At 45.2% G+C, this 13049-nt stretch overlaps 1 protein-coding gene across 1 annotated transcript in view; it reads left to right on the forward strand.

The window, feature by feature from the left end:
• The first annotated feature begins 1789 nt into the window (after positions 1 to 1789).
• Positions 1790 to 13049, forward strand: part of LOC122923132 (diacylglycerol O-acyltransferase 2-like) — a 58478-nt gene continuing 47218 nt past the window's right edge. Inside the window, exons 1-3 of the mRNA XM_044273855.1 lie at positions 1790 to 1867; positions 11874 to 12002; positions 12138 to 12245. Coding sequence (XP_044129790.1) covers positions 1828 to 1867; positions 11874 to 12002; positions 12138 to 12245 — 277 coding nt within the window. The 5' untranslated portion in view covers positions 1790 to 1827. The remainder of the gene's footprint in view (positions 1868 to 11873; positions 12003 to 12137; positions 12246 to 13049) is intronic.

Here is a 13049-nt window from a genome sequence, read left to right on the forward strand (position 1 = left end):
TTTCTTGCAACTGTATCTCCGTGTAGAGGTTATCCGCATGTGTCTAACACATAAATATTCTGGCCGAGGGGAAAGATAGCGTAAGCAATCTGTATTCTGGGGTGTAGAATTAACGGTATAAGGGAAATATGTCTTCATGTTACAAGAGGCTCCGGATCTCGTACGCTCTGTTCATTCCCTTAGGCTACGTCTACACGACGACATTTGTCGCGCGACAATAATAGGGCACAACTACACTGCAACATTTGTCGCGCGACAATTTTTATAATGGCAGTCTATGGTGTCGCACTGAAACGTGCAACATGCTGCGACTGCGACGCAACAGTCGCAGAAAAATCCATCTCGAATTGATTTTCTGCGACTGTTGCGTCGCAGTCACAGCATGTTGCAGTGCGACACCATAGACTGCCATTATAAAAATTGTTGCGCGACATTAGTGCAACAAAATGTCGCGCGACAAATGTCGTCGTGTAGAGGTAGCCTTAAGCTCCAAGCTATCCAATTTATGGATCCAGAAGGCTTCCCCGGTTTGAAGTTGTTTTGCGATGTCGCCTCCCCGTCTGCTGGCTTTAATCTGCTCAATCACCTGAAATTTCAATTGTGCCAAGTTATGCCCTGCTGCGTAAAAATGTGGCGCTACTGGTAATAGGAGATTTTTTTCGTCTAATAATCGACTTGTGTTGGCACACGCGGTCACGGATTTTTTGCGTTGTCTCTCCTACATAGACTTTGCCACAGGGGCATTTTAAGAGGTAAAACCACACTATGTGCTGTCCGCATTTCCGGATCTGCACTTCCGCATCCACCAAAAAATAAAACATGTCCTAATCTTGTCCGCAATTGCGGACAAGATTATGCATTTTGTATTATAGTGCCGGCGATGCACATTGCCAGTGTCCGTGTTTTGCGGATCTGCCAAACACTTAGACCTCTTACGTTCCGTTTTTGCATTCCATATACGGACCGTATACGGAACCATTCATTTCAATGGATCCGCAAAAAAAAACGGAAGGTACTCAGTATGTCTTCCGTTTCCGTATCTTCAATCCGTTCAAACGGACAAGGATAGTACTGTTCTATCAGGGGCCAGCTGCTCCGTTCCGCAAAAAATGGACCGCAAAATACTGAGAAATCCATTCGGTCATGTGCAAGAGGCCCTACGGACGTGTGAATGGACTCTTAGGGCTTGTTCACACGACCGTATGGTTTTGCGGCTCGTTTTTCACGGATCCGTTGTTCCATTTTTTGGGGATCCGTTGTTTCCACAAAAACAGGGACTTTGTAATCATTGCAAACACCAAACACATTTCTACGGCGTGGATCCGCAAAAAACGGATGACATACAGACATGTGTTCCGTATGCATTCTGTTTTTTATACGGACCCGTTGACTTGAATGGAGCCACTGAACGTGATTTGCTGAAAATAATAGGACCTGACTTAAAATGTTGCGGAACGAAAAAAGGAAATACGAAATGGAATGCATACGGAGTACATTCAGGTTTTTTTTTGTGAACCCATTGAAATGAATGGTTCCGTATACGGACCGTATACAGAAAGCAAAAAACGTTTGTGTGAACGAGCCCTTATGTGGGGATCTGTGGACTACTGCATAGTCCCCATCACTGTGCCTGGTGCCAGCACTGATCACCCTCTCTGTGCATGTGAATGCAGCTGGCACCTTTGCAGGAGGTGAAATACCATCTGTCACTCCTCCCCCTGACGCTGTCACTTGATTGTGTCCGCCTCCCTCTTTATATATAAGGCTCAGCGATGAGCCGCCCGTACCATTCAGTGTGTGGGGGTGTGTGGTACTGCAGGCTGCAACATGAAGACACTCAACACTCCGAGCTCTGGGCTGCTGCAGGGTGAGTGCGGGCACCTGGCACTGCCATGCTGATTGCGTCCTCTATTATCTGGCAGATTTTGATTCTATGGGGCACATTTACTATGATGTTTTCGCCTGTTTTGGGTTGAAATAATGCTGTTTAAAACTTTTTGTTAGGTGCATTTAATACTGAAAATGTGCCTGTTTTGGAGTTTTTGCACCTCATTCGAGAATTTTGAAGATTTAGACTAATTTTGCAATTGCCCAATTTTTGCTCCACTCCAGGGTGGCTTATTTTTGTTGGTTTTGAGTAGTGACGACAGATTATTATTATTATTATTTTTTTTTAGCATTAAAATTTGCAGTTTCTGTTAGATGTGCGACTTTTCGCAGGTCATTTGTTTCTTTTTTCATGCGCATAGTAATTAGAATGTTATCACCTGACTAATGCAAAGACGCCTCATTCATCTGCTGCTGTGCGACTTTTCATAAATAGTCGGCAAAATACTGACAGAGAATCCACTGCTCCCGTCTAATTGAGGTCTAAGAAACAGACGAGCTTGATAAGTGTGCCCCTATACGTTTATTTGCCATTAGAACTGAGCTGCTAATTAGTCATTGGGACAGGTACTGCTTATCTGTAATGCTGAAACCTGCAGTCCTGTGTAAAAGTACTTATTAGGCCCATAACTGATTCAGCTCTGCTACATTTGTGTAGCCTGCAACCTCTGACTGTTCAGTTTGGATGAAACTACAACTCTCAACATGTCCTGACAGCAGCAATAAATGGTTATCAGTGCAGTTCCAATTTACGAGTTTAGGTCGCTAGTCTGTATAATGGTCAGAGATGTAGCAGAGCTGGTTTTGTTCTGTGGGAAATGCATTGCTGGTCCAGCCTGATAATGCAGTAAAGATGGCGTGGACTCCGGCAGTTCTCTGTAAAAATACATGCAAGTCATGGTTGAGGCCAGACGCTATGGGCTCATGCACACGAACGTATTTTTCTTCATTTTTTATTTTTTTTTACAGGTTCTTATACGGAACCATTCATTTCAGTGGAGCTTGAAAAAACGGAAATGGCTCCATGTGCATTCCGTGTCCGCATGTCCTTTCCGTAAAAAAAAAAAAAGAAAGAAAATGTCCTATTCTTGTCCGTTTTAGGGCATTATTACAATGGATCTGCAAAAAAAAACAGGCGCCACACAGATGTCATCCTTTTTTTTTGAGGATCTGTGTTTTGTGGAACACAAAAAAACACATACGGTCGTGTGCATGAGCCCAAACTGAACCCCTGAATCCAGACAGGAAAAAGAAAGCACCTATACAAGCAGACAAACATTGCGAGCTTGTGAGCGTTCACGTGTTTGATTTCAAGTGTGTGATCATCAGAAAACAACCTGCTGTTTAAATCACTTAATGTTTAGCATATTTTTTAATATTTTTAAATGATGTTATTTTGAAGTTTATATTTCAACTAAAACCCAAAAATCCTTCATTTTTCACACTGACCACGAAGGCCCCTTTAACACGAGCGAGTATTCCGTGCGGGAGCAATGCGTGATGCGAACGTGATGCGAATTTTTCACGCAGCCCTGGCCCCATAGAAGTGAATGGGGGCTGTGTGAAAAACGCATCACATCCACAAGCAAGTGCGAATGGGATGCGTTTTTCACTGATGGTTGCTAAGAGATGTTGTTTGTAAACCTTCTTCAGTTTTTTAATCACGTGCGTGAAAAACGCATCAATGCACATTTCACCCACGCGATAAAAACTGAACAACTGAACGCAATCGCATCTAAAACTGACTGAACTTGCTTGCGAAATGGTGAGAGTTTTCCTGAACGCATCCGGACCGGTTAGAAAGTTAACCTCCTATCAGCAGTAAAGAGCATCACTGTTACATCGGTGGGACCCTTACCAGCCTTGAGAATAGGGGTCCTGTTCCCTTGTCCACATGGCATGTGCACAGTCACACTATTCATTCTCTATGGGACGACCTGATCCAATAGAGAATAAATGGAGCAGCAGGGAGCATGCTCGACCATTACTCCATTCAAACAATGGACATAGGAACTCTATTCGCGGGGACCACAACCTATCCCAAGAATAGAGTCCTATCAATTGAGCAAGTATTCCCTTTCCTGGGCGGTTAAATGCCATATAATAATAAGCATTACTTGCAGATCTAGCACCTCTGCTCCTTTTCTCGCCATCAGGGTTCCTTTACTTAGCTCCCTCTAGTGGTGGCTGTATGCAGGCAGAATTTGCAATGAGCAGCTAAGATTCATCTAGGATTGTGTCTAAACTCCATAAACCGTGATGTCACAAGCAGGAAAATATCTACATCCCATGTGCTCTGGTAATAAAGTATTATAATATAAAATAATAATTAACATGGCCACTTGGGATCCAATGTCATATGACATCACAAGGTCTTTACCACTCGGGTTTAGACACTGCCCTTCTTCAAATGTTAACTTTAGGCAAGCAGAATTTATACTAAGCTCCCTCTAGTGGAGGCTGTAGGCAGGCAGAATTTATAGTAAGCTCCCTCTAGTGGAGGCTGTAGGCAGGCAGAATTTATAGTAAGCTCCCTCTAGTGGAGACTGTAGGCAGGCAGAATTTATAGTAAGCTCCCTCTAATGGTGGCTGTAGGTTGGCAGATTTTATACTAAGCTCCCTCTAGTGGAGGCTGTAGGCAGGAAGAACTTGTAGTAAGCTCCCTCTAGTGGAGGCTGTAGGCAGGCAGAATTTTTAGTAAGATCCCTCTAGTGGAGGCTGTAGGCAGGCAGAATTTATAGTAAGCTCCCTCTAGTGGAGACTGTAGGCAGGCAGAATTTATAGTAAGCTCCCTCTAGTGGAGGCTGTAGGCAGAAAGAATTTTTAGTAAGATCCCTCTAGTGGAGGCTGTAGGTAGGCAGAATTTATAGTAAGCTCCCTCTAGTGGAGGCTGTAGGCAGGCAGAATGTATAGTAAGCTCCCTCTAGTGGAGGCTGTAGGCAGGCAGAATGTATAGTAAGCTCCCTCTAGTGGAGACTGTAGGCAGGCAGAATTTATAGTAAGCTCCCTCTAGTGGAGGCTGTAGGCAGGCAGAATGTATAGTAAGCTCCCTCTAGTGGAGGCTATAGGCAGGCAGAATTTATAGTAAGCTCCCTCTAGTGGTGGCTGTAGGCAGGCAGAATTTATAGTAAGCTCCCTCTAGTGGAGGCTGTAGGCAGGCAGAATGTATAGTAAGCTCCCTCTAGTCGTGGCTGTAGGCAGGCAGAATTTGTAGTAAGCTCCCTCTAGTGGTGACTGTAGGCAGGCAGAATTTATAGTAAGCTCCCTCTAGTGGAGGCTGTAGGCAGACAGAATTTATAGTAAGCTCCCTCTAGTGGTGGCTGTAGGCAGGCAGAATTTATAGTAAGCTCCCTCTAGTGGAGACTGTAGGCAGGCAGAATTTATAGTAAGCTCCCTCTAGTGGAGGCTGTAGGTAGGCAGAATTTATAGTAAGCTCCCTCTAGTGGAGGCTGTAGGCAGGCAGAATGTATAGTAAGCTCCCTCTAGTGGAGGCTGTAGGCAGGCAGAATGTATAGTAAGCTCCCTCTAGTGGAGGCTATAGGCAGGCAGAATTTATAGTAAGCTCCCTCTAGTGGTGGCTGTAGGCAGGCAGAATTTATAGTAAGCTCCCTCTAGTGGAGGCTGTAGGCAGGCAGAATGTATAGTAAGCTCCCTCTAGTCGTGGCTGTAGGCAGGCAGAATTTGTAGTAAGCTCCCTCTAGTGGAGACTGTAGGCAGGCAGAATTTATAGTAAGCTCCCTCTAGTGGTGGCTGTAGGCAGGCAGAATTTATAGTAAGCTCCCTCTAGTGGTGGCTGTAGGCAGGCAGAATTTGTAGTAAGCTCCCTCTAGTGGAGGCTGTAGGCAGGCAGAATTTATAGTAAGCTCCCTCTAGTGGAGGCTGTAGGCAGGCAGAATTTATAGTAAGCTCCCTCTAGTGGAGGCTGTAGGCAGGCAGAATTTATAGTAAGCTCCCTCTAGTGGAGGCTGTAGGCAGGCAGAATTTATAGTAAGCTCCCTCTAGTGGAGGCTGTAGGCAGGCAGAATTTATAGTAAGCTCCCTCTAATGGTGGCTGTAGGTTGGCAGATTTTATACTAAGCTCCCTCTAGTGGTGACTTTAGGCTGGCAGATTTTCTAGTAAGCTCCCTCTAGTGGAGGCTGTAGGTTGGCAGATTTTATACTAAGCTCCCTCTAGTGGAGGCTGTAGGCAGGCAGAATTTATAGTAAGCTCCCTCTAGTGGAGGCTGTAGGCAGGCAGAATTTATAGTAAGCTCCCTCTAGTGGAGGCTGTAGGCAGGCAGAATTATAGTAAGCTCCCTCTAGTGGTGGCTGTAGGCAGGCAGAATTTATAGTAAGCTCCCTCTAGTGGAGGCTGTAGGCAGGCAGAATTTATAGTAAGCTCCCTCTAGTGGAGGCTGTAGGCAGGCAGAATTTATAGTAAGCTCCCTCTAGTGGTGGCTGTAGGAAGGCAGAATTTATAGTAAGCTCCCTCTAGTGGAGGCTGTAGGCAGGCAGAATTTATAGTAAGCTCCCTCTAGTGGAGGCTGTAGGCAGGCAGAATTTATAGTAAGCTCCCTCTAGTGGTGACTGTAGGTAGGCAGAATTTATAGTAAGCTCCCTCTAGTGGAGGCTGTAGGCAGGCAGAATTTGTAGTAAGCTCCCTCTAGTGGAGGCTGTAGGCAGGCAGAATATATAGTAAGCTCCCTCTAGTGGAGGCTGTAGGCAGGCAGAATATATAGTAAGCTCCCTCTAGTGGAGGCTGTAGGCAGGCAGAATTTGTAGTAAGCTCCTTCTAGTGGAGGCTGTAGGAATTTTGGACCTAATAATAATACGATGTTTGAAGCAGATGACGGAGGGTTGTGGAGCACAGTCCAGAGCTCTAGTTAACCACCTCCCGACCGCTGTACGCGTATATGCGTCCGGGAGGTGGTTGCTTTATTTCTCCTGGACGCATATACGCGTCTTCTCGCGAGACGCGAGATTTCCTGTGAGCGCGCACAGGCGCGCGCGCTCACAGGAACGGAAGGTAAGCGAGTGGATCTCCAGCCTGCCAGCGGCGATCGTTCGCTGGCAGGCTGGAGATCCGAATTTTTTAACCCCTAACAGGTATATTAGACGCTGTTTTCATAACAGCGTCTAATATACCTCCTACCTGGTCCTCTGGTGGTCCCTTTTGTTAGGATCGACCACCAGAGGACTCAGGTAGGTCAGTACAGTCCCACCAAACACCACACTACACTACACCCCCCCCCCCCCGTCACTTATTAACCCCTTATAAACCCATGATCACCCCATATAAACTCCCTGATCACCCCCCTGTCATTGATCACCGCCCTGTCATTGATCACCCCCGTCAGGCTCCGTTCAGACGTCCGTATGATTTTTACGGATCCACGGATACATGGATCTGATCCGCAAAAAGCATACGGACGTCTGAATGGAGCCTTACAGGGGGGTGATCAATGACAGGCGGGTGATCACCCATATACACTCCCTGATCACCCCCCTGTCATTGATCACCCCCCTGTCATTGATCACCCCCCTGTAAGGCTCCATTCAGACGTCCGCATGATTTTTACGGATCCGATCCATGTATCCATGGATCAGTAAAAATCATGCGGACGTCTGAATGGAGCCTTACAGGGGGGGTGATCAGTGACAGGGGGGTGATTACCCTGATCACCCCCTGTCATTGATAACCCCCCTGTAAGGCTCCATTCAGACGTCCGCATGCGTTCTGTGGATCCGATCCATGGATCCGTAAAAAATCATGCGGATGTCTGAATGGAGCCTTACAGGGGGGGTGATCAGTGACAGGGGGGTGATCACCCTGATTACCCTGATCACCCCCTGTCATTGATAACCCCCCTGTAAGGCTCCATTCAGACGTCCGCATGCGTTCTGTGGATCCGATCCATGGATCCGTAAAAAATCATGCGGACGTCTGAATGGAGCCTTACCAGGGGGGTGATCAATGACAGGGGGGTGATCCGGGAGTCTATATGGGTGATCACCCCCCTGTCATTGATCACCCTCCTGTAAGGCTCCATTCAGACATTTTTTTTGGCACAAGTTAGCGGAAATTTTGTTTGTTTTTGTTTTTTCTTACTAAGTCTCATATTCCACTAACTTGTGTCAAAAAATAAAATCTCCCATGGACGCACCATACCCCTCACGGAATCCAAATGCGTAAACATTTTTAGACATTTATATTCCAGACTTCTTCTCACGCTTTAGGGCCCCTAAAAAGCCAGGGCAGTATAAATACCCCACATGTGACCCCATTTCGGAAAGAAGACACCCCAAGGTATTCCGTGAGGGGCATATTGAGTCCATGAAAGATTGAAATTTTTGTCCTAAGTTAGCGGAAAGTGAGACTTTGTGAGAAAAAAACAAAAAAAAATCAATATCCGCTAACTTATGCAAAAAAAAAAAAATTCTAGGAACTCGCCAGGCCCCTCATTGAATACCTTGGGGTGTCTTCTTTCCAAAATGGGGTCACATGTGGGGTATTTATACTGCCCTGGCTTTTTAGGGGCCCGAAAGTGTGAGAAGAAGTCTGGGATCCAAATGTCTAAAAATGCCCTCCTAAAAGGAATTTGGGCCCCTTTGCGCATCTAGGCTGCAAAAAAGTGTGACACATCTGGTATCGCCGTACTCAGGAGAAGTTGGGGAATGTGTTTTGGGGTGTCATTTTACATATACCCATGCTGGGTGAGAAAAATATCTTGGTCAAATGCCAACTTTGTATAAAAAAATGGGAAAAGTTGTCTTTTGCTAAGATATTTCTCTCACCCAGCATGGGTATATGTAAAATGACCCCCCAAAACACATTGCCCAACTTCTCCTGAGTACGGCGATACCACATGTGTGACACTTTTTTGCAGCCAAGGTGGGCAAAGGGGCACCTTTCGGATTTCGCAGGCCATTTTTTACACATTTTGATTGCAAGGTACTTCTTACACATTTGGGCCCCTAAATTGCCAGGGCAGTATAACTACGCCACAAGTGACCCCATTTTGGAAAGAAGACACCCCAAGGTATTCCGTGAGGGGCACGGCGAGTTCCTAGAATTTTTTATTTTTTGTCACAAGTTAGCGGAAAATGATGATTTTTCTTTTTTTTTCTTTTTTCCTTACAAAGTCTCATATTCCACTAACTTGCGACAAAAAATAAAAAATTCTAGGAACTCGCCATGCCCCTCACGGAATACCTTGGGGTGTCTTCTTTCCAAAATGGGGTCACTTGTGGCGTAGTTATACTGCCCTGGCAATTTAGGGGCCCAAATGTGTGAGAAGAACTTTGCAATCAAAATGTGTAAAAAATGGCCTGCAAAATCCGAAAGGTGCACTTTGGAATATGTGCCCCTTTGCCCACCTTGGCAGCAAAAAAGTGTGACACATGTGGTATCGCCGTACTCAGGAGAAGTTGGGCAATGTGTTTTGGGGTGTCATTGTACATATACCCATGCTGGGTGAGAAAAATATCTTGGTCAAATGCCAACTTTGTATAAAAAATGGGAAAAGTTGTCTTTTGCCAAGATATTTCTCTCACCCAGCATGGGTATATGTAAAATGACACCCCAAATCACATTCCCCAACTTCTCCTGAGTACGGCGATACCAGATGTGTGACACTTTTTTGATGCCAAGGTGGGCAAAGGGGCACATATTCCAAAGTGCACCTTTCGGATTTCACCGATCATTTTTTACAGATTTTGATTGCAAAGTTCTTCTCACACATTTGGGCCCCTAAATTGCCAGGGCAGTATAACTACGCCACAAGTGACCCCATTTTGGAAAGAAGACACCCCAAGGTATTCCGTGAGGGGCATGGCGAGTTCCTAGAATTTTTATTTTTTGTCGCAAGTTAGTGGAATATGAGACTTTGTAAGGAAAAAAGAGAAAAAAAAAAAATCATCATTTTCCGCTAACTTGTGACAAAAAATAAAAAATTCTAGGAACTCGCCGTGCCCCTCACGGAATACCTTAGGGTGTCTTTCCAAAATGGGGTCACTTGTGGCGTAGTTATACTGCCCTGGCAATTTAGGGGCCCAAATGTGTGAGAAGTACCTTCCAATCAAAATGTGTAAAAAATGGCCTGCAAAATCTGAAAGGTGCACTTTGGAATATGTGCCCCTTTGCCCACCTTGGCTGCAAAAAAGTGTCACACATCTGGTATCGCCGTACTCAGAAGAAGTTGGGGAATGTGTTTTGGGCTGTCATTTTACATATAACCATGCTGGATGAGAGAAATATCTTGGCAAAAGACAACTTTTCCCATTTTTTTATACAAAGTTGGCATTTGACCAAGATATTTTTCTCACCCAGCATGGGTATATGTAAAATGACACCCCAAAACACATTCCCCAACTTCTCCTGAGTACGGCGATACCAGATGTGTCACACTTTTTTGCTGCCAAGGTGGGCAAAGGGGCACATATTCCAAAGTGCACCTTTTGGATTTCACCGGTCATTTTTTACACATTTTGATTGCAAAGTACTTCTCACACATTTGGGCCCCTAAATTGCCAGGGCAGTATAACTACGCCACAAGTGACCCCATTTTGGAAAGAAGACACCCCAAGGTATTCCGTGAGGGGCATGGCGAGTTCCTAGAATTATTTTTTTTTTGTCGCAAGTTAGTGGAATATGAGACTTTGTAAGAAAAATAAAAATAAAAAAAATCATCATCATTTTCCGCTAACTTTTGACAAAAAATAAAAAGTTCTATGAACTCACTATGCCCATCAGCGAATACCTTAGGGTGTCTACTTTCCGAAATGGGGTCATTTGTGGGGTGTTTCTACTGTCTGGGCATTGTAGAACCTCAGGAAACATGACAGGTGCTCAGAAAGTCAGAGCTGCTTCAAAATGCAGAAATTCACATTTTTGTACCATAGTTTGTAAACGCTATAACTTTTACCCAAACCATTTTTTTTTTTTGCCCAAACATTTTTTTTTTATCAAAGACATGTAGAACAATAAATTTGGCGAAAAATTTATATATGGATGTCGTTTTTTTTGCAAAATTTTACAGCTGAAAGTGAAAAATGTCATTTTTTTGCAAAAAAATCGTTACATTTTGATTAATAACAAAAAAAGTAAAAATGTCAGCAGCAATAAAATACCACCAAATGAAAGCTCTATTAGTGAGAAGAAAAGGAGGTAAAATTCATTTGGGTGGTAAGTTGCATGACCGAGCAATAAACGGTGAAAGGAGTGTAGTGCCGAAGTGTAAAAAGTGCTCTGGTCATGAAGGGGGTTTCACCTAGCGGGGCTGAAGTGGTTAAAAGGGTTTTCTTTACTGATGACCTATCCTCTGGAGAGGTTGATCAGTATTTTATCTTTGGGGGTCCAACACCTGGGACCCCCACTGATCCGCTTTTTGAGAAGGTACCAGTGCTCCTGTCAGAGCCGCTGCCTTCTCACAGCTCACCAAGAACAGCGCCGTATATTGTATAGTGGCCGTTCTTGGTATTGCCCCTCAGCCACATTCACTTTAATGGGGCTGAGCTGCTCCGAGGCCGCATTATACATGAACGTGCTGTCACTCGGCCTAGGACGAGCAGAGAAGGATGCGATGCGCACAGGAGCACTGCTGCCTTCTCGAACAGCTGATCAGGGGGTCCCAGGTGTCAGAAGTAAAAAAGTCCTTTAAATGTGTCCAGTTAACTCTTTCTGGCACTGCCATCCCCCGCAGAGAGATGGGCAAAACATAGTAGGCATAGATAATATTGGGCCTGTACCCCAAATCCTTTCCATCTTGCATAGAGGACAGCGGTGCATTATAAGAAACTGGAAAATCTGCACACTGCAGACCGCCCCAGAAGAAGTTGTGGATGCAGCTCTGGGTGTGACTGGAGTATAAATTAAAATCATCAGAATTGGAGCTGTAACATGCAGTAGCATTGAAATCATGGAGGGGTGACTGAACAAATTTTAGTGACAGCTTAGGGGGAAAGGGGAGACACTTGTACAGAGTAATGAGGGTCTTGTGTCTCTACAGGGACTGGATCCAGCCTCCTCTCCACCGTGCAGGATCTGCCCTCCGTCCCCCGGCCATCCAGGTCTCGAGTGAAAAGACAACTTCAAATCATCTCTGTGTTACAATGGGTCATCACTGTCTCTGTAGGAGGTAAGATGTTACGTGTTGTAACGTGCGTCACAGGTGACTTGATTTATGGCAGATGCTGCAAAGGGGAAGCGTGGGACAAAAATCTCCAGAATAGTATGAGCACTGCCCCCTTATAACATTATTTCTGTATAACAGGGGTGGCCTGCACCGCGATCCTCCTCTACCTCTTCTGCACGGACTGGTGGCTCATTGCTGCGTTATATCTGGCCTGGCTCGTGTTTGACCGGAAAACCCCCAGTGAAGGTGAGATTTATGTCTTGTTCCCAACAGCAGCAAAATGGTGCATAAAGATATTCACTGTCCGTACTTCTGAGAGATCTGTCTTCATAAGATAGATAATTGGCTGCTGGCAGCCACCACTAGGGGGAGATCAATGCAAATGGATTTATATAGCTACCATTGAACTCAATGGGAGCTTTATTAATCTGCAAGCAGTGAGCTCCCCCTAATGGTGTGGTGGCTAGTGGTAGTGTCACGGAAGGTGTACAGGAAACAAGACAACACAAAATGAATACACGACTCACTGGATCCAAAACTAAGGAACAAAAGGGAGACCCCTGCATCAGACCTGGCTCTCTCCCTCTCTGCTCAGCCTATGCAAAAATCCCAATGGTGGATGATCGCATATCCACGTACCTCGACTATATACCACCTGAACACCCTACAATAGTGAGGGGACACGACCACCAGCTCCCTACACTAGACACGGAGGGAGTCAGGGTCACCTGGGATCCAGCAAACAGAAAATCACAAATAAATGTACAGCACTTATCTTGTAGAAGGCTGGAAGATACGATCAGCATGCACACACACTCCAGGAAGTTGTATAAGCCGCACACTAATGCATTATGGGGAGGAATTTAAAGGGATGCAATCAGTCCAACTACATGACAGCTGAGAGAGGCTAACGAGATGAGGAACTGAAATTCAAAACAAAGAAAACTCAAGGAGGAGGCTCTGAAAGGCTTCTGTCAGAGCTTCTCAGCTGTCTGGTTGTGACAGTACCCCTCCCTCTACGAGTGGACTCCGGACACTCAGAGCCCACCT

This window comes from Bufo gargarizans, unplaced genomic scaffold, assembly GCF_014858855.1.
Source record: "Bufo gargarizans isolate SCDJY-AF-19 unplaced genomic scaffold, ASM1485885v1 original_scaffold_1246_pilon, whole genome shotgun sequence".
NCBI classification, from domain to species: Eukaryota; Metazoa; Chordata; class Amphibia; order Anura; family Bufonidae; genus Bufo; species Bufo gargarizans.